This window comes from Urocampus carinirostris, chromosome 17 (genome assembly GCF_059441175.1).
Source record: "Urocampus carinirostris isolate Australia breed hairy pipefish chromosome 17, RoL_Ucar_1.0, whole genome shotgun sequence".
Classification (NCBI taxonomy): Eukaryota; Metazoa; Chordata; class Actinopteri; order Syngnathiformes; family Syngnathidae; genus Urocampus; species Urocampus carinirostris.
The window spans coordinates 22,781,290-22,806,508 of record NC_142365.1 but is presented as its reverse complement, the minus strand read 5'-3'; the positions used below and the strand labels follow the sequence as shown (position 1 = coordinate 22,806,508).

General features: G+C 38.0%; 3 protein-coding genes across 6 annotated transcripts; 1 reads left to right on the top strand and 2 right to left on the bottom strand.

Moving 5' to 3' along the window:
- Positions 1-2,710: 2,710 nt before the first annotated feature.
- LOC148349541 (polyubiquitin-C) lies at positions 2,711-5,036 on the bottom strand. The gene is made up of 2 exons (XM_088321689.1): positions 4,874-5,036; positions 2,711-4,397 (listed from the first exon to the last, which is right to left on the bottom strand). Exon 2 carries the CDS (start codon positions 4,387-4,389, stop codon positions 2,788-2,790), a length of 1,602 nt encoding a protein of 533 aa, XP_088177815.1. The 5' UTR covers positions 4,390-4,397; positions 4,874-5,036; the 3' UTR covers positions 2,711-2,787.
- Positions 5,037-5,222: 186 nt separating this feature from the next.
- Positions 5,223-9,645, top strand: cenpv (centromere protein V). 4 transcript variants are annotated; one of them, XM_088321693.1, is made up of 5 exons: positions 5,223-5,320; positions 8,322-8,414; positions 8,546-8,615; positions 9,033-9,147; positions 9,396-9,645. In XM_088321693.1, exons 2-5 carry the CDS (start codon positions 8,323-8,325, stop codon positions 9,548-9,550), a joined length of 432 nt encoding a protein of 143 aa, XP_088177819.1. In that variant the 5' UTR covers positions 5,223-5,320; position 8,322; the 3' UTR covers positions 9,551-9,645. The 4 variants fall into 4 exon arrangements, with proteins under 4 accessions (XP_088177819.1, XP_088177821.1, XP_088177822.1 ...); XM_088321695.1 differs by lacking the exon at positions 5,223-5,320 and adding an exon at positions 5,339-5,547; XM_088321696.1 differs by lacking the exon at positions 5,223-5,320 and adding an exon at positions 5,339-5,608.
- Positions 9,342-25,107, bottom strand: pigl (phosphatidylinositol glycan anchor biosynthesis, class L). The gene is made up of 7 exons (XM_088321692.1): positions 24,842-25,107; positions 23,531-23,630; positions 18,916-19,006; positions 16,513-16,580; positions 16,330-16,361; positions 11,737-11,870; positions 9,342-10,313 (listed from the first exon to the last, which is right to left on the bottom strand). Exons 1-7 carry the CDS (start codon positions 25,083-25,085, stop codon positions 10,185-10,187), a joined length of 798 nt encoding a protein of 265 aa, XP_088177818.1. The 5' UTR covers positions 25,086-25,107; the 3' UTR covers positions 9,342-10,184.
- Between the last annotated feature and the right edge of the window lie 112 nt (positions 25,108-25,219).

Genomic DNA, 25,219 nt, shown 5'->3' with positions numbered 1-25,219 from the left:
AATGATATTCATAACTTGTGTTTGAAAGGACAGATCAGGGTCAAATATGACACCTAGATTTTTGACTGAGTCACTATAGGTGATATTACGTTTGTTAATGTTCGGGTCAGTGTTTGAGAACAAGTCACGGTATTTAGATGGACCAATCATTAACATCTTGGTCTTTTCAGGGTTGAGGCGCAAGAAGTTATGTGACATCCATCTTTTTATCTCAGTGAGGCAGGCCTCCAAATTTTTACAGTTTAGTGGGGCAGATTCCTGCTTTCGGACGTACAGTTAAGAGTCATCTGCTTAGTGATGGAAACTGATATGATACTTCCGAATAACATCACCTAATGGAAGCATGTAAATGCTGAAAAGAATGAGGCAAAGTACTTAATCCTGCGGAACGTCACAGGTAACACTCAAGAGCTCAACAGTCATTTCACCATACTTAACACAATACGTCCTATCTGAGAGGTAGTCTGTACAGCCCTTTGAGACTCTTTGTGACAAAGGGCTATACAAATAAACACGACTTGACTTGACATAACTATTAAACACAATGAAGAGAAAATAAGTTCAGAGGAGGGCAGCACGGCAGCGAAGTGGTTAGCACATGTGCGGCACAATTCTGAGGTCATGAAATCGAACCTGTGTGGAGTTTGCATGTTCTCCCCGTGCTTGCGTGGGTTTCTTCCAGGCCCTTCGGTTTCCAAAAACATACATGTCAGGTTAATTGGCCGGTCCAAATCGTCCCCAGGTGTGATGAGCGAGTGAGTTGACCGTCTGTGTGGGCTGCGGGTGGGTGGCAACGAGTTCAGGGTGTCCCCTGCCCACCAACCGAAGATAACAGGGATGGGCTCCAGCACCCCCGCGACCCTACTGAGGATAAGCGGTGCATATAATGGATGGATGGATAATTGATGTATTGTAGCGAGCAGAGACAGGAGTCGTAGGCGGAGTGTCAAACAAAGGTGCCAACGAAAGCTGCTTTAATGACATTTAAACTTGCAATAACAAAAACAAACACGAGAGTGGCTCGAGCCGGCCGAATTAAGAGTCCCCCTAGGAACTCGCTAACTAAACAATGGTTCCGTGGGTGAATTATGTAAAACCCACTACAGTATTTCCAAAACAGTATTTTAGTTCTATTTTTTTAGAATTGTATTAGTATTTCTATAGTCGTATTTTCTTCAGTATTTTTGTAATATTACTGTAGTTGTCTGTTGTAGTATTTTTGAAGTAAATCATTCTGCAGTAGTACTTTGTAATACAGTATTACAGTAGTAGTATTTTGGTTGTCATTGTATGTCATTTACTTTATTTTCACGATGAAAGTAAAATAATATATGAGGTCCCTGTTTTTAAGCACTATATTTGAATATTTAGTTTTGTATTTATTGTGCAGTATTTTTGTTGTATTTCTGAATAAGTATTTTTGAGTGGACACGCAGTGACAATGGGGACAATGTTGGCCCCCCAAAAATTCATCACTCTTAGGGGCCCCCTAGCAGCCACGTAACTCGCTTATACCTTGGGCACTCATACTCGGCCCAGGTAGGGTCAAAACTATAAATTGCTTGATCTTGGATCCGGCGCTTCCCTCGGTTTATGGTCCTGCTAGAAAACATTGCAATCTCAAATATATATGCAAGCATACAAAACATGACCACAAAATAATAAAAACTTATGCTTATTTTCTTACGTGTGACCTATATGTAGCAGGGGTTTTATGAGACCTTAAACATTGATTCATAGGAAAGTATCTGACGTGGTTCAAGTTCTTTTCTTCTCCCTCGCTGCCATCCATAGACGAAAACTTGTCATTGCACAGCAATTTCAGGACAACACTTGACCAGTTTTTCGAGGCAAGTGGGTCCTATAATTTATCATATACTGTACACAAAACTGTAGCACAAATATATTCTAAATGTCAATCGATCATTTTGACCATTAAGCACCAAGTGTGGTTGGCCAAAATGAAAACGTTTTAAGATGAGTCAGCGCGATGGCTCCAAGAGGAAATTCGAACACTTTCGTATGCAAAATCTGAATCTTTCTTTGCAGTGCAATTCACGAGTTTGAACTTTTTAAAATGATTTATACTTCGAAGTTAACTTGCCTTTTCCCTTAGTTCTCCTCTGCCATCAAGTGCCTATAGGCTGTAATTGCACGCAAGTTCCAAGACCATACTTCCCAGTCAACACAATTTGTTTATCAAAGGACGACATAAATTATTGGTAAAGCCCAGATAGACATTTAAAGTAGTTTCGGTCTTCATTTGTACCAATTCAACGCATTCTTATAGTCCTTAAAAAAAAAAAAAAAAAAAAAAAAAAAACACGCTTTCATGAAAACATCTGTAATTACATGCTAATGGGAAGTTTCAAATGAGTAGTCTTCACGTTTTAAATTGAACCATTTTTACTGGAGACCAACCTAAGAAAATGTAAGGGTTTTGAAAATTGACAAGATTATAGCCTGAAAAGGGGCTATAAACACATGCCAATACGGTTTCACGGCTACTTTATTAGAATTAATAGAAAATAAACACTTACATGTTTTACTTGCAACAAAGCAGTGCAGTTTCATTAGATGCACAAACCACAGATAGTGTTACAAGCCCTGGTACTAATCAATTTGACTTTAGGGCCCTAGTCGCTATAAGTTTTATTCTTCTGTATGAAGACATTTGGCACATTTTGAACAGAAAAAAAGACAAAATTGGTAAGTTTGACCATTTATTTCAATATGCATTTTAAAAAACAAACAGATAATGCTTTGGAATCATGGAATGGCGAGTGATTACTGGCCACCTCGCAGACGCAGGACAAGATGGAGGGTGGACTCCTTCTGGATGTTGTAGTCGGACAGGGTGCGGCCATCTTCCAGCTGCTTGCCAGCAAAGATCAACCTCTGCTGATCTGGAGGAATGCCTTCTTTGTCCTGGATTTTGGCCTTGACGTTCTCAATTGTGTCGCTGGGCTCAACCTCAAGGGTGATGGTCTTGCCAGTCAGGGTCTTCACGAAGATTTGCATGCCACCTCGCAGACGCAGGACAAGATGGAGGGTGGACTCCTTCTGGATGTTGTAGTCGGACAGGGTGCGGCCATCTTCCAGCTGCTTGCCAGCAAAGATCAACCTCTGCTGATCTGGGGGAATGCCTTCTTTGTCCTGGATTTTGGCCTTGACGTTCTCGATCGTGTCGCTGGGCTCAACCTCAAGGGTGATGGTCTTGCCAGTCAGGGTCTTCACGAAGATTTGCATGCCACCTCGCAGACGCAGGACAAGATGGAGGGTGGACTCCTTCTGGATGTTGTAGTCGGACAGGGTGCGGCCATCTTCCAGCTGCTTGCCAGCAAAGATCAACCTCTGCTGATCTGGAGGAATGCCTTCTTTGTCCTGGATTTTGGCCTTGACGTTCTCAATTGTGTCGCTGGGCTCAACCTCAAGGGTGATGGTCTTGCCAGTCAGGGTCTTCACGAAGATTTGCATGCCACCTCGCAGACGCAGGACAAGATGGAGGGTGGACTCCTTCTGGATGTTGTAGTCGGACAGGGTGCGGCCATCTTCCAGCTGCTTGCCAGCAAAGATCAACCTCTGCTGATCTGGGGGAATGCCTTCTTTGTCCTGGATTTTGGCCTTGACGTTCTCAATGGTGTCGCTGGGCTCAACCTCAAGGGTGATGGTCTTGCCAGTCAGGGTCTTCACGAAGATTTGCATGCCACCTCGCAGACGCAGGACAAGATGGAGGGTGGACTCCTTCTGGATGTTGTAGTCGGACAGGGTGCGGCCATCTTCCAGCTGCTTGCCAGCAAAGATCAACCTCTGCTGATCTGGAGGAATGCCTTCTTTGTCCTGGATTTTGGCCTTGACGTTCTCAATTGTGTCGCTGGGCTCAACCTCAAGGGTGATGGTCTTGCCAGTCAGGGTCTTCACGAAGATTTGCATGCCACCTCGCAGACGCAGGACAAGATGGAGGGTGGACTCCTTCTGGATGTTGTAGTCGGACAGGGTGCGGCCATCTTCCAGCTGCTTGCCAGCAAAGATCAACCTCTGCTGATCTGGGGGAATGCCTTCTTTGTCCTGGATTTTGGCCTTGACGTTCTCAATGGTGTCGCTGGGCTCAACCTCAAGGGTGATGGTCTTGCCAGTCAGGGTCTTCACGAAGATTTGCATGCCACCTCGCAGACGCAGGACAAGATGGAGGGTGGACTCCTTCTGGATGTTGTAGTCGGACAGGGTGCGGCCATCTTCCAGCTGCTTGCCAGCAAAGATCAACCTCTGCTGATCTGGAGGAATGCCTTCTTTGTCCTGGATTTTGGCCTTGACGTTCTCGATGGTGTCACTGGGCTCAACCTCAAGGGTAATGGTCTTGCCAGTCAGAGTCTTCACGAAGATCTGCATCGTTTCAACTAAAACGATGTAGAAAAAAGATGTCAAAATTAAGGTAATGGCAACTACTTAACATTATCCAAAAGATACATGATCCAGGTATATTATAGTTTTTATGCTCGTAATACATGACTAAAGATTATAAGTGAGGCTGATGCCGCCGGCGCCATTTTGAGACATTGTCGATTCCTTTTTGTTCAGCTGGCGTCGTCCATATTGGAAGCGACGACTAAAAATGCCTCGTCACTGTTTAGCTAAGAGCCACTCCATTTGCTAACCCCTCCAAAATCAATTATTAAACTATTTGACGCGATCAAAGAACGGAATGGGCGCAGTTAGGTGGCAAGATACGTACTTTTTTCCCCCCACTAAATAAAAAGGTCACCTTTCTAGCAGTAACCGGACGTATCTTCAAATGCTAGGTATGCCATACTCAAGTTTAGCGTCACACCGAGAAAAAGACAAAATTGTATCAAATACAGAAAGAGATACTTACGCTTTCGAAGCTATAATCTTTACTATTTCGGCGTAGGATATAATTTGCGTGTCTTCTTTAGAGGATCTGATCAACGGTTTTCGAAAACGCCTTTATATACAATGGAGTGTGCGACGTCATTGACAATATCCATCCGCTCAAAGTATAGTTCCCTCCTTCCCTGTCAAACCGTATTTTATTATTTTCTATTCGTTTTGGTGACACCCAAAGGACTTGAAGTGCAGTTTAAGAATCAAACAACATGACAAACTGTTGATGATAGAGTACACATACATAGTTTTGAAAAACTTTGTGATTCCGCGGAATAATCTCTTATGGTAATTTGGCTCTTCTTGCTGGAATATTCTCGAAGGAACTCTGGTTCTTCTTATCTCTTTGCTTCTATTGGACGAAAGGATTGTTTGCTTGTTTTGTCATTGGTTGCTGAGCGGAACGTCGACAAGTTTCGTAAGAACAACAAACAAGACCCAACATGTTATTTAAAGTTTTATGCGGTTGCTATGTTTAGGCGTAAAAGACAAAAATTGTTATGAGGTGTTGAATCAAATGTTTTCGGCGAAACGTGACTAGTCATCGCACGAGATGTTTATTTTAGGCACGGGGCTTCAACGAGACTCATATAGCTAACCTATCCTAATACAACTTGATGTACCAGGTCCTAAAATACACGTGAGGTGCTCCAACACATTCTGCAGTTACTGATGAATCTTTCTTTTCAAACTAAAAATTCAGAGGGTAATTATTAGATACAGAAATGTATATATATGTTTATGAAACCCCTTCTTCATGTTATCTATCTATCTATCTATCACCAGTAGCCAGTATTATAAAAATGATATCCATATTTATTCAAGACTATTCACAAGTTAATCGACTGTATAAATCAAGAATGTCAAACCTACATACCGCGGACTCGATTCTGCTCAAGGGCAGTCTTGAGTTTGTATAGTGTGGTGAGTTGGTCCAGGTGTAAAACTGCATTCACTCGACTGTTAAAATGAACAAGTTAACAAATTAGGGGTATAACATTGACTTGCGAATAAATGTGTTTAGATAAAGATCTCTTGACATCTGTGATTATAATAGGTAAACTGGGTTGCTAATGTAATGTAAGTAATAAAGAATAATACTAAAAACCAAAGCTACAAAGGTGGAGTTTTACTGATCTGTCCCACCTCAGAACCGAACGTCTATATCCGGCCGGCTCCAGAGACATACTGAGTTTGCCATTTCAAGATTAATTCTATTAAAAAGTTAAGATTTTTTTTGAGTGAATGTAAACCAAATGCTCTCTCTAGTTGTCTGCGCAGTGTTGAGTTTGTATAGTGTGGTAAGTTGGTCCAGATGTAAAACTGCATTCACTCAACTGTTCAAATGAACCAGTTGACACATTCAATGCCAAACATGGACATCCCTTTCCCCATTATTTGTAAGTAAATGTGTTGTTTAGAAAAGATCCGATGTCATTCCTGATTATATATGTAGGGTAGGCTACTAATGTAAGCTAAACGATAAGGCAAATGACTGAAAAAGAAAGTTAAGAATTTGGAGTTGACATTCTTTACTGATCCAGCCTGCCCGATAACAGAAAGTCTGGATTCATCTCTAGAGGAAAACCACGTTGTGAGGCTGTGTATCAACAAATATAATTGTTCCAATTGGCTCGCATAAATGGATGTATGCTGTGTGTAATACGTGCGTATAGTAGAGAGAAAAAAAACGTTACATTGTTCAGCATATCTACGCCTACTTACATTAGGTATGGAAAATGTGACTAATCAGAGACAAAGTCATGTCTGCACACTTTTCATTTTGGCTTTTAAAGCAGAGGTTCTCAACTGGTCTGACTTGAGGACCCAACATTCAACCCTTATGACAGGCTGTGACCCAAATCAAGCAGAAAATCCACCTTTTAAAATAATCAAATAAAAGGATTATGAAATTTAAAGCCGGGATAGTAGAATATGTATACATAAGGTATATTTTCTCCCAAAACAAAATGACCAGCAAAACCAAAACAACTTCAAGTACGGTGTATATTCACATAAAGGCTACATTGCAAATAAAGGACTCCCTAAAACTGCTTTAAAACAATCACATGCCAAATGAAGTTAGTACCCAAAATATTTTAAAAATGGTATAAATAAACAACAATAATTTCTTAGTATATAATACAAATCAATATACTGGTAAAAAAGCTAAAAATTTATCATTTTTTTAAACCATTTACTGTCCATTCAAGCACTGCTTTAATGGTAGACATATGTACAATACTTTTGTATTCAAAAAATTTTTCCTTCTTTGACTTGATCGTTGTTGTCTCTGTTTTTCACTTTTCCTTCCCCTTATCTCTAACTTTCTTAGTACACATTATAATGGTTAGAGAAAGTAAAAGAAACAAACAAACTCACAATAAAATGATGCGTGGTCCCTGAGGAGATCATTTCTTCCTCATGCCATGAGGCTCTTTAACTCCACCCGGGGGAGTAAAAGCCCACATTAAACCCCACCCCCACATTTGCATATTACCTTATTTTTATTACAGTGTGTATTTTATGTAGCACTATTTAAATACTCTATATCAACACATTATTTTGGGTATTTCTGTATCCTATTTCTTGTATTTATTTTCAACACAAGGATACTGCTGGAAGTGTGAATTTCCCTACGGGGATGAATAAAGTATCTATCTATCTATCTATCTATCTCAAATAGGATTGATTGACAGGAAGAAGAGATTGAGCAGGGTATTATCATCATCTACTGTGTAATCGACCCTCAGTTTTTTCGTCTTAGCATTACGACCCACCAGTTGAGAAACACAGTTCCAAAGTACTAAACCTAATGCTTCAATACAGGTTGGTGGCTTTATGGCCTTCTACAAATGGCTCATGAGATAAAGTATACAGCTCATATTCAAGTATTTGGGTCACATGGAATCAGCTAGCACGTGTCATATGACACCGGACTCGGGATGTACCACGTCACTGTTTTCCAACACAGAGCTGGGTGTCAGGCTGAACTAGTTCAACCCTGCTGGAATTTGTTTGCACAAGTCTGCTGTACTTTGCCCGTCCCAGTGGGCCCTGAATGTGTTCCAGGAAAAAGGCCTCTCCCTTCTGGAAAAACTGCTTTGTCGTCGTCACGTTAATATTTTAAATATTATATACAGAAAAATGGTTCAATTTATCATATTTGAATAGATGTAGAGAAAATAAAGTTTCAACGAATGAGTACAGTTTTAGTTATCTAAATGACCTGTCATGGACTTTGACATGGTGCTTGTTCTAGGCGGGGCATCCTGTTCTACAACATGATTTGCGAATTATAAGTCAGTCTGTTTTTTTCTAGAACATTCTAAGGAAAGCTTAATAGAATCTTCTTTGTTGTGCAACTGCTATATGAATAATTCCTGACTTTGATCTTGAATCGTGTCCTCTTGTTACAGAATGGACCTTGTGAAACATACGGGTGGTTGCCACTGCGGAGCTGTTAGGTTTGAAGTTTTTAGCTCTCCAGACATCCATGTTTTTGATTGCAAGTATGGCTGTTTGAATATTGTATTTTATTGAACATGCAAAATTTTACATTTGAAATTTAAGTGAACTGTGATTTAATGACTTATCTTAGATTTACTTCAAATTCTCCTTTTATCTTCTTTGTCATTTTAAGCTGTAGCATTTGCACAAAGAAACAAAACCGTCATTTCATTGTCCCCAAGTCCAACTTTACTCTTCTGCAGGTAAGGGATACAACTTTAAAAAAAAGAATAAAAAACAAAATTAAAAATAAAGGGACAGTGTATAGTATTTGACCACTAGACGGTGCTGTATTTTTGTGCAACCAAAAACAAGTGCTAAAAAGCACAATGAAGAATACAAGCAACAAAGGGTTACGGTGACCAAAAACTACCATTTTAATTCTCTATTTTTCCCCCTGGCATTTGAAGATTTTTGGGTATCTGTAGCAGTAAGATGCTCAACAATCGTGTCAGCTCTTTACAAATTTCTTGATAGTTCATGCTTATTACTCAAAGCAACTTATATATATTTTTCAATGACTAAAGTTTTTAACTACTAGGAGGCGCTCAAATTTTACACACTGTCCCTTCAACACAAATATAAGAGTCGTGGTTTCATCTAGTCTCTTTTTTTCTTAGGGTAGTGATCATCTGACCACATACACGTTTAACACTCATGCTGCAAAACACACTTTCTGTAAAAAGTGCGGAGTTCAGAGTTTCTACACACCACGTTCCAACCCGGATGGATATGGTATGAGAACTGCTTGCGCACAGCACCTTTCGATTTTCACACCAGTTTTATAAAAACACGTCTTGTTTCTACAGTAAACTCTTAACAGATCATAGTGTGATTTTATTGTATTACAACTAGAAGTTAACAGCAATATAGGGGAGTCTGTTTGAAAGAGAACACCCTCCCAGTTAGAACATATAAAACACACTGCATTTTGGTTGATTTAATTTTTGCTGATTTTTATTTTTCATTCATTTCCTTCTCAGGCATTGCTCCTCACTGTCTGGATCCAGGCACAGTGAATAGTATGAGAGTAGAGAAGTTTTTGGGTGACAAATGGGAAGAAAGCATGAAAGCACACAAGACAATCAAAGACATGTCAAAAAACAAGGAAGGCGTTCAACTGAAACACATAAAATGATTTTTGGCCGGTATAGGAAAAAATCACTAATGTGCCAGAATAATAGTGCAGAATGACGTTTTTGAACATAATAAAGGTACCTATTTTTTTGCAAACAGTATGCAAATTTCATTTAAGTTATCCTCATGAGAAAGAACGCTTTTCACACTTATTAACATATGACTCTTATAATTATGTAAAAAGCAAATACAACATGATAATGAATTGCAATGGTTGATAGAAGAAGAGTTTATTATTTAGGGGACAGGTCTGCTATAAACCGTGGCTTCAACCAGTCATCCCTTTTACATTTTGGTTGATTTTGTAACTTGCGACGTACTGCTTATTGCGACATGATGAAAACAAGTACATGAGAAAAAAAAAAACGTGTAAAAGCACTGGGGGGTTGTGGAAAATTGTGCTTTAGTATTAGTGGTCTGTAAGTAACGGCATGGTGAAAACAATGACAATATCATTCTCATTAGCAATTACTTGCTACATTCCCAAGAGAACAGTACCAATACTCGCCCATCCCAGACAAATGTCAGCTTTGTTCAAGGACAGGGTCAGCAGAACCCGCTATGCCAACAGACCTTTCCTATATTAAAATATTATTCGAGATGTAAACAGCTAGAAGTATACAATCCGTGGTCACTTAATAAATTTTATAAACCTTTGGTCCCCGTGGAATCGTCTGGAATGTGTTGACAAACATGTAGCGTGAAAAGGTGATGTACAGGTACCGGAACCAAACCAGTTGAGTACGATGACAAAACATGGCAGCCTGGCATTAAAAAAGATGAGGAATTAGATTAAAACTCATAATAATAACTAATAAGCTTTATTAAAGTCAACTGATGCTTAAAGGTAATTCCAAACAGATTTTTTTCGATTAGGCACAGAAGATGTAATGTTCCTCCCAACAATTATTCAAATAGTTGCAAAATATTCCTCCTGCCAGGGAACTGGAGAAATTTAGTCCCAAAATTGACCCATCCGGTTTGTTTGTTGTAGAGCTGTGATGTCATTGAAGGAACACAACACTTTCAAAATGGCGAATCCCATTAACACAAGTGAGGCCAGTTCCGAAACAGACAGCAGTTGTAGTGAACAGCGAATTGTATACTGTTCATTTTTTACTTAAAGTAGGCAATTGTGGCTTTTCATTTGTGTTTTTCCCGGGTTGCTGTTTTTTTATAATTTTGTCCGGCTAGTTCCCTGTTGGCGTCGGAACTGCCAAGGGTTTTCCTTTTTTGTTTGCTCCCAATCGGCGTTCTTTGGCCGCCCATTGTGCGTTGGTTGATCGGCTAGCCTCCCAAAAGCTCCAGTTTTACCATGTTTCTTTGTTTGCTTTTTCCCATTTGACTTTTATTTTTTGCCATTGCTGCTTTTTGTTGTGGTAATCAGGCCGGCTTTTAGGAAACCAACATGTTTTTTGATTGGCTAGCCTGGCCTTAGTACTAGTTTTGCCGTGTTCCCTGAAACTGTATTTTTCCGGCTGGCATCGTGCTTGTCACCGTAGCCATTGACACTTTTTGTGGTTGGTTCCCGGTTAGCCAGCCGGCTCACCACATTTTTTTTGACTGGCTAACCCGGTGTTAGCACAGCTTTGGCCGTTTTCCTTGGTTAGTTTATTCCCAGCCAGCTTTGCATTTATTGCCAGAGCCGTTGCCGATTTTCATTGTTAGTTCACGGTTAGCTTGGCTGCTTACTGCATGTTTTTTTGGCCGGCCAGCCTTGTCTTAACGCCGAAGCTGCGGTCGCTTTTCGTTGATCGGTCCTGGTTAGCATCGCGTTGGCAGCTTTTCGTGTATATTTGATTTTTTTTTGCCAGTTAGACCTTTTTTGGCTGATTGTCCTTTTTCTTACATTTACTGCATTCACCTGTGATACAACGCCTAGGAATTCTCCGCAAAAACTACCAAAGCGTTTCTTGAAACAAGAGTAGCCTCTAGTTAACTTAACCAATATGGTGCATGGCTTGCTAGGGTGCTGTTGTTCCTCACATAACGGCACAACTTAGGAAGTCAAAGACGAGACAGGCTCTCTTCAAAATGCATTGCCTCGGAAAAAAATTGCAATACACAGATGATATTCATATATAGACTTTGAATATTGACTTCATGCAAAAAAAAAACGTGTACTTTTCCCTCAAATTGTACATGTTAAAAAATTACCTTTAGTGATTTGATATGTTTAAGGCTTACTTTACACTGCCTGTAGCCTTGTGACCCTATTATGCATCGGAGCGTTGAGGGGAGTAGCCAGCTGAGAGGAAGTTCCAAGAAGGAAACATATTTCCTGAGCAGACTGACAGTCACCAAGGAAAACAAACAGCAGTCTGGAGAAAAGCAAGAGACAGTTTTATTTCATTTTCCCTTCAGCTGTCGCGGATTTTTAGAGAAGTAGACCGATCTATTCACATGTTGTACAGAACTTATAAAGTCCATCCATACATCCATCCATTATCTGCACCGCTTATCCTCAGTAGGGTCGCGGGATTTTAAAAGTCCTTAGATCAAATAAATTTTTTGTATAGCACTTTTCAGGAGAATAACTGCAAATCAGAAGGCTGTATAAAAACATTCAGAGTACAAGAATATAAAATGTCCTTCTTTTCCCCTGCCCAAAAATCAGTTACACTTGAGACTTGAATTCACTTTAAGCTGCACTAAACAACAAAAGTTGTGTACAATGGAAGCCTGATTTATTTAGCGCTGACATCCAACCCAAAGTTTTATCTTTGAGTCAAGATGATTCACTTTCAGTTGGCCGTACGTAGATGAATATTTATATAGATCAATGTTTTAATCTCTTGTCTTCAAGGTAATATCAACTAATCATACAGTGAGTTTATTTTATTCTAATCAAATAGTTACACATGTCTTGGGCATAATAGTATAGTAGTCAACAACCGTTCTAGTGGGCAACAAACACTGAAAGTGGTAGTCAACCTGAGGGATTTTCTAAAAACAACAGGTTTTTACAGCCACTCTACAGTCTAAAACAGCATCTCGATTAATCTGGAATTTCTAGGATTTCCTTCACTATTGATAAGTGTATTCTGTTTTTATTATTGCACACTTGCAAAGGAGATCGCATAAGATACCAGTTCATTGTTTTGACTATAATACCTCACTGTTTGTCTTTGTTTTGACTTTTATGCACTGTTTACATAATTGTTACAGTCAATCATGTTTTTGTTCTTTGATTTCCACACCCATTAGGGCAGATCTGCTTTTGAAACCGCGAACATTTAATAAAAAGAAAGGGCTCAGGGGAAGCCTTTTAAAACAGTTTGGAAATTCTTATCAGAGCTTTGGCCTCTCCCCTGTTCTCCTCGCAAGTTTAAAATCCATTGTTATCTTCTCTCCTTATTTTAAGTGTTTACTAAACTAGAGACTTAAAAAAACTATCCTAATCAGTGTCACAGAAATTTCTAGAATATTAAGTAGAAAGCAACCACTTGTTTTCATCGATTTCACTAGGTGGCCATTTTGAGAGTACTTGTCAAATTCATTGTACGTAAACACTGCAATCGCAGTTCGATGTTTTTTGAAGCAGAGCTGTGATTTGTCATTAAATGAAGACTGAGCATTTGTGATGTCATCTTTACTCTACATCAACTTACAAAATGACCCCTGAGATGATAAAACCAGGTAGATTCCCCCCCCCCCCCTAACTCCTATTATACAAACATAAAATGTGTTTAAAGAAATCTTTTGGTTTGACCTTTACTCTAAATGCTATTCTTGAATGGGAGAACTTAGTTAATAGTCACGTGGAGCGTTGACTCATTTAATCACGATGGGGTCACATTAATTACCCCTGAAAAGCGAGTTAGATTGGATGACGCATTTTGTCTGACAACTCACAGTTTTGAAATGAAACCCGTTAAACTTGTTTAAGCACGGTTGATATTAAGCCTGCAGGATTTGGATAACTAACTAAAAGTTATTGGGATTCCGCCTTTGCGGACCATTTTCACAATATGTTTGGTTTCATCTGTTTTCAGCATTTCATTTACATTTGTTACACTAATCACAAGGATTAGACACCCTAGCATATCTGCCCTATGGTTCCCAAGGTTTGATTTTCTGTTAAAGCCTCACAGAGAAGTTTACATGTCCTTGTCCTCAAGCCATTCCACGTAAATGCCTTGCACCCTTTTTTCTCAAATTGAAAACAATTCATCCCATTTTGGATATATTTTTCATCTTTTTTTTTACTATATATAAAGTTTATCTTTTTTAATTTTTCCTACTAAAACAATGACCATGACGCATTAAATGAGCACTATTATCTGACAAACTAGCTATTTCTGCCTATTATAATATTATTAATTTTAGTTACATTTATAAACTTTATTTTGGGTCATTCATTATTACTACAATTATCATATGTATTAAAATATCTAATGATTATTATTGTAAGATACATTTCTAATAAATTATATAACCCTTTGGGACTTCTTGTGATTAAGTGCTACACAAATAAACAATTGATTTAAAATAATTTTAAACATTTCAAATCAAACCCAATTACTGAATTATTATAATTTTAATACAATCGTGAAATGGGAAAAACATTTAAAGTATTTTTGTGTTCAAAATATTTTGCTTGGAAATATGTTTGTTTTAATTTTTATTAACAGGCCCCTTTTCAGTGTTATACGACGCTTGCACCTGTAGCACGAGAGGGCGCTATAAACTAACAAAAATATTTAGCCTCAAATGAACGTTTTGTTAAGTACTGTATTGTACTATTAATCCAAATAAATTTTTTATAGCACTTTTCAGACACTGTATTGCAAATCAACGTGTTGTACTGTACAAAAACAATGTACACTAGTCAAGTCTCGTTTATTTGTTTAGCCATTAATCACAAGAAGTCTCAAAGACTACTATTGCACCACATCATAAACATGAAATATAATTAAAACCAGTATGTGAATAATATACACACACACACACACATATATATATATATATATATATATATATATATATATATATATATATATATATATAGCCTATCAACTTTTTCTCTTAAGTCTTTATATTACAAGTTTTACCCCGGAGTGCCGTTTTTAATCTCGTTGCAAACAAAGTTTCACAACGTTGATATCAATGACAATAAATACAATTCTAATTGTATTAAAGTTCCCTTTGTTAGAAAAAAATGACATACAGTCCATATTTTTACCACTAAATGGACAATAATACCATTAGTGTATAAAATTCCCACATCCTTTTACAAAAATAATCAATAATTTTTTAATAAATACCCCTGAATCACAAAATATGTGCCTTATAATTGCATATGACATAAATTATTTTTTAATGTTCACTTTAATTTTTGCTTCCCGTTTGGGAGGTTGCAAGTTACGGATATCAGAATTAGAATCAGAATCACCTTTATTAACACTGTGTTGCTACAACGAAATTAGAGATGCCCTCCAGTTGGCAAAATTTACAAATATAAAATATGATAAATAGAATAATATGAAAAATTCACTTCTAATCAAAAGTATTGACATCCATAAAAATTTTACACAACCGGAATATTGCATTTAAAACTGTGTTCTACGTGTCCTATGTGAGCTTTTGGTATAGTGCGTGGATAGTTCTCGGGAAAAAAGCTATTTTTGTGTTTTATTTTGTAAACAAAGATTATTTAAAATTGGAGATATGAAAATGGTGTAATATAATGAGCCTAGAACGGTGACCGTAAAAGTATTTTGTCTTTAGATAGTGTTATCGGTCTTAATATCGACACTGATATTCGATAATTTCAACAATTCAACAAGAGGGACTTCATTAAATCCAATTCTCATGCACTGCAAAACATTATATGGTAGTTGGTTCAATTTTAAACAAGGTGCCTCTGCATGCGATTATTTTATCCAGGGTTTGTACACCTTTTTCATGGCCAAATTCAAGCACTTTTAAAGGACTTTCAAAGCCAATATTCCAATGTCTCTCGTACCAATAAAAGAAGAAATCTCATGTAAAACATGAATTTTGCAGAGCTACAAATATATGTGATTTCCATATTTGTTTTTTTAATCTTGTATGTTCATTTAATACGACAAATTATTTTTAGATTTAGAGTAAATCACAAATACATTTGTGAATCCGGACCAATATATTATTAAATCTCTCCCAGTATGGGTGTTGGGTAATATGTAGCTTGCATTTTCAGGTGCAGGAAGTTGTTCCCATGACAATTTACCACTGGAAAACGCAACCATAATTTTTTGGCTGGCCAATAATAAATGTCCATAATTGATACGCAATCCTTGCACTAATACACATTTTATAATGCCCTGTTTAGATGTGGCATCCATCTGTCCTCTTGACCACGACCCATAGGGAGCGATGTCACTTCATAGGACAATGCTATTAAAACTGATGCCAGCTGCCGTTAATCGCGAGTAAGAAGAAACAAAGGCAAAAACAAGCTACCAGAGAGCAGTGTTGGCATCATTTTTAAGCAGATTTGTTGAGAAATATAGCAACTATTCAAGCATTTATAAGCACTTCACCCAAAATTCAACCACTTTTAAATCCTTGAAAACACAACATTAAAATTCAAGCATTTTATAAGATTTCAAGCACATTTACAAACCCCGTTTATGGTTGTTTAATTTATTATCAATGTCGTATATTTGATTTTTTTTACAGCATAGTTTAAGAAAAATTGAAAAAATTGATTTGTCAGGTTAGATTGTTTGGTAGTCAGCAGACATACCCATGTATCGTCACAACTGGAAGAGAATACAAATATATCAGATTTACCCTGGGGTAGTTGGTCAGTGGAAGCCAGGTGCCTGCAGTAGGAGAAAAATAAGTAGATGAAATGCTCCAGGAGGCAAAAATAATCACTGTGGGACTGGTCTTGGAAAATGTTTTTATAATAATAATAAGGGAATGTTGGTAGATTTAAAAAAAAACACACCAAATCCTTGAATCTCAACCTACCTGACAGCCTCATAGATAGCGATGTGATTGCTATGGCCGCTCACTCCGCTTCCATCGAAGGTCAGCACCTGAAAAAACAAAAAAAGTGTCACTGTGGGTGGAAAGGCAGAATCCAAGGTTGAGTAAGGACAAAGCAAGAGGGACTACAATTTTCCGAGCTAGTTGTCGGGTTTATGACTCTGTCTGTGGAGGAACTTGGCACCATCCACCAGATATTTAGAAGCTTTTTTTACCCTCCTGTAAGCATGCCAGTGCTCTTGAGGAAATGAGGGAAAAAAAAGCATGTCAGAGGCAAAAACAAAACTTCGCAGTTACTATGTAGCATATTTGGTCTTTGCACTGTCAGAAAAAAACACAATGTTCTGTAAATAAAAACCAATCACTAAATTAAAATAACAATAATACAGGTGTACATAAGACTACCCCACATCAAATAAGATATGGGACTAAATAATAGCGATCAGTTGATAAAATGATGTAAATCATAGTCAATTTTGCCAACAAAAACACAGGTCGTCTTCCACCCAACAACAGACGTCTTTTTGACATTAGCTTTTTGGGGGAAATGTGGTCTAAAATTGAGTTTTGTTTAGCCCAGGGGTCTCCAACGTTGTGACCCCTAAGGACAGCTGAGGTGTTTGTAGACCTGTTCTGAAAGGCCCATTGTGATTTTTGAGTAAAATTTTAGTGGTTGAATCTATTCAACCCTACTTCCAATAACTAACCTTGTAATAACATGGTAACAATATAGTAATAAGTAATAAGAAATGCATATGAAATTGGGTTCCCTTATTACATATTAGTCACGAAAAATAGCTCTCAGCTTAAAAAAGGTCAGCGACCCCTGGTTTAGCCTATGTAACATGGTGTGTTTTTAACGTTTTTCCAACATCCTTTAACCAGTTTTGCTGGGTGGGCTGTTCCTATAATGTATACTTGGTAGCACGACACAACATTGTTTTGTCCCCACCAATATGATGTTATCATTTTTTTAAAATGTACTAAGTCCTGACCAATGCTAAGACCTAAACTACATAATTGTTCAAATATATTTCATTATCAATATCTATATAGTTTTGATTTTATTTTAATTATTATCTGTGTCTGGTGATTCAGGTTGTTGGGTTGGGAAAAATGAGGGCATTTTAATTTCTTATTAAACATTAAAGGTTTTTAAGCAGCACTTTGAGTTGCAATTTGTTGTCTACAAATACAAATAGATTTTGATGGCTTTATAAAATGAATTGTCTTTGTCGTCTTTGATAAAAACGTCGTGAAACATTGTATGTAACATGATTAGACACGACACTCCATGGTAAAACATGTAATAAAGACTTTAAAGAGAAAAAAGATAAAAGAGTTAAAGAATAGGCAACAAAATAATAATGACATTAGTGCTAAGAAAACTGGTCTAATTTATAATAATAATGCAATGAAAAAAAGAATATTGCATCCTAACAAAGGTGCAATGAAAAGAAGAGCATGATTTATTTTTTGTACTACCCCCTCCAACTTATTCTGCACAGGACTGGTGAAGAAATGTTCTCTTTGAGAGCAAAACCCCTCAAAAATAATGCAGAAAGAGTTCTCTTGATTGGTTGGTTGGATCCCTTAACCAATTGGGTGATAGGGGCACCATTTTCTACAGTGTGTCATGGGCAAGTACAGCCTGGTGGCGCCCATCACAAACAAGAAAGTGTAATGTTGTCATACGCAGTATTTGTTGATTTTGTAGAGGGCAACAGTTATTTGGTTAAATGTATATTTTTCTTATATCAGGGAGAATCTAAATCTTACCGCAAACATGGGAATAAATTTCCCCCCCCATGAAACACACATGATGGAACAGAACATAGCTTTACAGCAGAGGTTTCCAACATGGTGTACATGGGCACCAGGAAGCCCCCAAAAAACAGCGTAGTCTGCGGACTGGTTCTGAAAATAGCTCACCACTGGTTGTGATTTTGAAGGAACTATAGTTTCTAACTGGCATTGGGTTTTAGTGTCAAGGAGCCTATTTTAACAATACTTGTATTAATTGCAACCTGCTAATAATATGATAATAACATAGTAACAACATAATATTAACATGATAAGTTGTTATTTTACAAATGCTATCAAACTGGTAGCTCTTTGCGCTAATTAATAACAAAAAAGGTTGGTCTAACCCTTCTTCGGAGTGTATTTATAAACACCAAAGGAAAACAGGAAGAATGGCAAGCAACCCATAGGCTTTGGCAAGTATTGGTTGGTTGGTTGGTTTGTTGGATCCCTTAACCATCAGGGTCGTAGGGGCACCATTTCCTGTCGTGTGTCTTGGGCATCATTTTCGCTGAATTCAGCACGGAGGAAAATTAACAGTGAGGAAATCAAAATCAAGCTACGAATTAGGCTGAGCATTACCATGTTAAATGTGTGAGCTCGCATGTGCTTTGCGATGATAGAGGTGACTATTGAGATCCTCCATTCTGCTTTGGGATCGTCTGGAAGTTTCCTGGAAGGTACCAAAATAAATAAGAGAAACAACACATGAAATAAGAAAAATTATGATTATTTTTTCTGTATGAATCAACTACACAACAAAAATCAGCCGGTCAAGCAATTGTGCTTTTTTTCTATTAAATGGGGATGGCTGAGTACTGAAACCAAAACTAGGCTTTTTAATAAACAGACAGTGTCGGCTACCTTTTCAGTTGGAATTTATAAGTAAGTTTCATGGAATTTAAGTGATTGTAAAATGCAAAAAAAAAAAAAAAAGAATTAAATGTTGTGATTTAAAGGTATTTCTTTAAAAATTTCACTCGATTTTTTTGCAGAAGGAAGGGAATTTATTTAACCTACTACTGGTATTGGTATGTGGGATAGGTATGGAAGCCCATTTAATATATAAGTTTAATGCCAGTATTAATATCTTAAAAGATATCTCTATGAACATATTCTCATTTATTGTGTACCTCCTTTCACAATAAAGAGAGATTTTGAGCCTTGAACCCACTCAAAAATATTAGGTCCCTGTTTGAAAAGCAGACAAATCGTTTTTTTTACATTCGGAAGCAAATCGGAAGCAATCCATCATAGTAACACCAAAATGTAGAAAATCTACTTAGGAATCATTCAATAAATACTTTCATAATTTTGACATTCTGGTGTGGTGATTCCCTGTTCTCCGGTCTTCTCAAAAATAACATTGCCAGCTTGTAGCCACGACAAGATACAGCTGCATTTTGGCTTATGGGGATCACATTAAACAAGTTTTAAAATTGCTGCATTGGCTCCCCGTGCGTTTCAGGATTGCTATTACGGTGCTCTCATTAGTTTTGAAATGTCTTAACGGTCTTGGGCCATCTTTTCTGTCTGATTTGCTTGTATTGTATAGGCTCTATCTGAGGTCCTCTTGCAGCGATTTGTGAACTGTTCCTAGGGTGAGGACCAAAACCTGTGCTGTAAACAGCCTTTAGCTACTTTGTTCATAACCTATGGAAAGGTCTGCCAGAGGACATCAGGTCTGTGGGGACCAATGGCAGGGTGTTTTTCAATTGGGAAAAATCCCTTCCTGATAGTTTATTGTCTTATTGCACACTAAATGTTTTCATACAGCACTTTGACTATAAATTCATTAGGTAAAAAGTGCTTTACAAATATTTGATTTGATAGAGAAAAAAAGAGAAAAAGCTTTGAATGACTTGCATACTTGCATTAAAATAACAGGTATATAAAAGCTAAATGTGTGCCACAAATGAACCCTGGGCCATCGCTTGGTCTCTGACCTGATGTGCATTAGAAGGGGTTGCTACAGGGCCGTGTCTACCCAAACCCCCCTTCTTTTTGTCGCAAACAATGAGTCAGGATGGTTGCGCATGTAGACGGAAGTGATGGATTAGGTCACAAATCTATCGGCTGCCAGTGAGGGTCAGGCTTTGGTGTACAATGTGGTGTGCAGGGGTCGCCGTGTCAGAGTGGGGAGGGGCTATAGTCTATACCATAGTGTGGCGCAACAGCCTCACCTCACGTGTATTTCCCTGTTGAACTGAACAACCACACATATTCTGCTTCAAATTAACAAGTTGTTTGGCCAAAGGCATAGCTGTTTTACACCCATACATGTATCTGGCTTGACATCTTATGCTTTAATCCTTGGATCGGGCAACACCATTCTGCCACGTCCTATAAAATTGGCCCATGAATATCTTTTTCCTAAGCCTCTCGTGCCCTGTATTGTAGTGTTGGTGTCATCCTTTCTGCCGTTACTGCATTTATTCAGGCCCCAACCGTTATTTTAGACATTTGGGGCCAAGGTGAGCAGGATGTTGGGAATTAACAAAAGACACAAGACACCTGACCTTTCCTCAAGCAGACACAACAGAGCAAAACGTCCTAAAATAACCCCCCCCTTCTACCAGTCGCTCTTGCATGTGGATGCCTAATTGCTTGCAGGCGCTTGTGTGAAGTTGCTGAACTTTAGCCCAGTGAGGGGATTCTGTGTGTGTATGTGTGTGTGTGTGTTTCTGCACGGGGCCTATTTAGTCGGATCACATGGATTACTTGTGCCTATGCTTATTTACAAAATACAATCACGACTCAATTACATATAGCATAATACATTTATCCAGGTAAAGTGGTGTTAAATTACTCTATTATCATGTTGATGTGTAGAAACACAACTTGTTTTAAGAGCCTGAAACATAGAGTGGTTTACAGATTGAATTTAACCAGATACAGTAATCCCTCAGTTATCGCGATTAATGGGGACCAAAACCACCCGCGAAAAGTGAAAATCCGCGAAGTAGCGACGCCCCTTCAAAAATGCTTAAAAAAATAAATAAATAAATAAATTATATATATATATATATATATATATATATATATATAATAATAATAATAATTTCCTTGTATTGTCATTCTGTGTAACAATGTACACAGAACGAGATGTCGATTGCACCTGACCCGTTGTAGCGAGCTGATGCAGCCGCAGCCAACAGAGGGCGCCGCCGACCACTTTTTAAGTCTTAGGAATGACTCGGCCGGGGCGCGAACCACCGACCTCCCAGTCGGTGGTTCGCGTATATATAAAATTATTTTATTTTATTATTATAATTTTTTAGACCTGCGAAGCTCTGAACCCGCAAACGTGGAACCACGAAGTAGCGACGCCCCTTCAAAAATGCTTAAAAAAAATAAAATTAAAAAAAATTAAAATTATTGTATTATTATTATTTTTTAGACCCGCGAAGCTCTGAACCCACGAACGTGGAACCGCGAAATAGCGAGGTCCCACTGTACAAGTAATTTGCAAAAACAACAAAAACTTTGTTGAGTCTGATAAAAGACAAATTTGTTCGATTTGTGCAGTAAGCAGTAGTAATCATTGCCTGGGAGCAGACTGAGGTCAAGCCCGTCGCGAGTGGGGAGGCAGTAGAGCGTGTTCCGATCCAGCCTGATCACAATGGACACAAAATGCACCGGGGCCCCATATTCTGTCAACACAGCTGTCCTATTCATGAGTAATAAAGGGGAAATCCTATTTTCAAATCGGATTTAAAAGTCATGTGATGTTCTCTCTTCTTACAGCTCCAAGTTACATATGCCACTACATTAAGATAAACACTATCGATAGAGGTATACTAAAGGGGAGACAGCTATTCCTGTAGTGCCAACAATGATCTTGCTGTAGCCCTGTCTGGAATTTTTACACCACTGGAACTAAAAAAATGGTCTTCAATTGGATCTATTGAAATTAAAATGATTCAGCAACACCATAAATAAACATTTAGAAATCAAAAACAATCATTATAAACATAAAAAAACATGAGAAGTATATATATATATATATATATATATATATATATCGTATCTGAGCTACTGTATTACCCTTCTTTGCAATGCAAGTAAATTGAGATCAGAAAAGTTTAACTAAGCGTTGCTAGCACACTATGCACAGGATCCCTGCACATTCAAACAGTGAGGAATGACCTACATTAGCAGTGCTTTGGAAATGTTGGAGATGGGGAAGAGGGTGTGGTGTTAGGGTTAGAAAGCAGTCAGGAGTGAGTGGGTTTATGGATTGCAAAGTGCTGATTAAATGTGTGCTCAAACATCTGTAAACACCAAAAGAGAAAATGGGCTACAATCAAAGTGCAGACGGCGCTAAGATCAAAGTCCGGATACAGTTACCCAGACGCGCAAAGACAAATCCATAGTCATTTGTAGGCAGCAGCATGAAACTACATTGTGCAACATTTACAACAAAAGCTTTCGTCTCACAGTGAGTATTAAAACAATTTTCCACAGCAACACACATGTGATCACGGTTATGGACATGAGACTGCGGAGCCACTTATTTTGATTATTTACCGCCCACCACTAGGGGGCACTGTTTTAATTTGAACATGTGCTTAATGTCATCAAGTGTTAAGAAACCTATGTGTTTAGTAAATGAAAGGTTGGCAAGTACCACTGAATAAGGAGCACATTTTTTGGGAGGGTGTTGCTCGGGTTAGTGGAATATGGACGGATAGTTTGGTTAGTGAGCTTTATGTTAGTAAATATTTTTATTTCTTTGCACATTTTGGACTTCAGTTTCCACTAAACCACAATTATGTAGATTTATCACAATCCCTGTCAACATTTAGTTTATTCCGTTTTCACAAATGGTGTCCACATTGGGTTAAAGTCAACTGCCTACAAAGACCAATGGAACATTTAATTTTAAAATCAGCTGCTGGATGATGTAATAATAGTCTGTCGTTTGCTATAGTCTGTTCAGCCTTTTGAGACTCCTTATGATTAAGGGCTATACAAATAAACATGACTTGACTGCGTCCCAAAAGCCAGTTTCTGTAGACGGGGATCGGCGTGCCAAAGACCGCTCCTATGGCTGCTACCGAGCTCTTTACGCAACCGACCCCTTTGGCCCCTAAGCAAAAGAAAATGGATGGATGGATGGATATCAGCTGCGTGTTGGACAATACAAACGAAATAACAAAGTGTACACTACTTTTACCATGTGTGCACATCTTACTTGTGGTCTATCAAAGTAATTCTGGAGGCTGGTATCCCCAGTTTGGCACAGCTGTGGAAAAGTTCTTGCTTACGCTGAGTACCTTGGTTGTAGTAATCGCCTGTAAGCAAACCAGACTTTGTTAGTAAGACTGATTTGTTAGTTGAGTGGTACACATGGCAACATGAATTATTTTCAAAATTAAAGTTTGTCCTTCAGATAAAGATAACTGATTTGTATTGCAGATTCATAATTGGGCTTTGACATATGAAGGCTACATTACTTAGAAAAAAGATAACATCCCATTTTTGGTCCATATTTTTGCATACATATGTTAATTTATCTTTACAGGTGAAAACTGTATTGACAAATTACGCATTGTTTATTTTTTCGTCCTTTTCATACTCTGCACTTTATTTGCAAATTATTTGCATAAGTACGATTCATTAGTTGATATTTAATTAAAATCAATTAGGAACTATATACAGTAAATAGGACCGGCGCAGTGGTTAGAGCGTATGCGTCACAGTTCTTAGGTCATGAGATCGAATCTCCTGTGTGGAATTTGCATGTTCTCCCCATGCTTGCTTGGGTTTCCTCCGGGCACTCCGGTTTCCTTCCACATTCCACAAACATGCATGTCAGGTTAATTGGCCGGTCAAAATTGTCCCTAGGTGTGAATGAGCGAGCGAATTGTCTGTCTCTGTGTGCCCTGCGACTGGTTGGCAACCAATTCAGGGTGTCCCCTGCGCACTGCCCGAAGAAAGCTGGGATGAGCTCCAGCACCCCCGCGACCCTACTGAGGATAAGCGGTGCAGATGATGGATGGATGGATATATACAGTAAATACATATGTTAATTCAAGTGACAATGTTATTGCTATTGTGATTGAATGGTACATTTAAATTTGATGATTACAGAACCAGAAAAAGATGACAATGTTAAGAATCTAGCATTCACACAGTCCATTTTAACAAGTTGAATTTGATCACATTTTGCTATTATGAGACCAATATAACACCTGATGGTTGTTTAACAGTCGTTTACCACTGTAAAATGAGTTTTTCAAAGGCAAGGCCACGGAATTTTAAGCGCGCTGAATGCAACACAGAATGATTGCATCAGTTATAAAATATATACAAGTGCACGTAATACAGAAATTAATTAATCAGATTCACCAACATCAATCAGATTTGCTTCACACGCCAATGATCACTATGTCAAATGTAAATGTCATTTTATAGTTAATCTAAAGAACAAACAGCCTGGAATTCAGCAAAGAACAACCACTCATGATTAAGCAAACTTAATGAAAATGTTGCATTACTTCACCTTTTGATAAACACAGCAAATGCACTTTGACATTACATTCCACAAGTCGTATGATCGTGGGTCCGAAAAACATGCATTCATCATCCGGATGCGCGGTTACAATTAAACATTCGAAATCACTCCCACATTTTTCAAAGTTGGCTAAAGCATTGATTCCGTGCTTTAACAATCGCTTGTGTTGGTAATAAATGCATTTTAAACAAATCAAATAGAGAGCTACGATTACGAACAACCAAAGCCACATTATTTAAAACCGTAATAGTCAACAAACCGAGTTGAAACAAGTATCTAATGATTAGTTCCACATGTTAATTACACGGAATTCAGACTAGATTTTGTATAGGAAACATAAACCTAAAAAGAAAAACAGAAAAGCTT

Excerpts from the sequence above, each read along its gene's own strand:
- pigl (XM_088321692.1), bottom strand. The coding sequence starts at position 25,085 with ATGTGGCTTTGGTTGTTCGTAATCGTAGCTCTCTATTTGATTTGTTTA. Across the intron at positions 19,007-23,530 it reads ATTACTTTGATAGACCACAA|GAAACTTCCAGACGATCCCA; the intron begins GTAAGATGTGCA and ends GGTACCTTCCAG. Across the intron at positions 16,362-16,512 it reads GCTATCTATGAGGCTGTCAG|GCACCTGGCTTCCACTGACC; the intron begins GTAGGTTGAGAT and ends CTCCTACTGCAG.
- LOC148349541 (XM_088321689.1), bottom strand. The coding sequence starts at position 4,389 with ATGCAGATCTTCGTGAAGACTCTGACTGGCAAGACCATTACCCTTGAG.
- cenpv (XM_088321693.1), top strand. The coding sequence starts at position 8,323 with ATGGACCTTGTGAAACATACGGGTGGTTGCCACTGCGGAGCTGTTAGG. Across the intron at positions 8,415-8,545 it reads ATCCATGTTTTTGATTGCAA|CTGTAGCATTTGCACAAAGA; the intron begins GTATGGCTGTTT and ends TGTCATTTTAAG. Across the intron at positions 8,616-9,032 it reads CCAACTTTACTCTTCTGCAG|GGTAGTGATCATCTGACCAC; the intron begins GTAAGGGATACA and ends TTTTTTTCTTAG.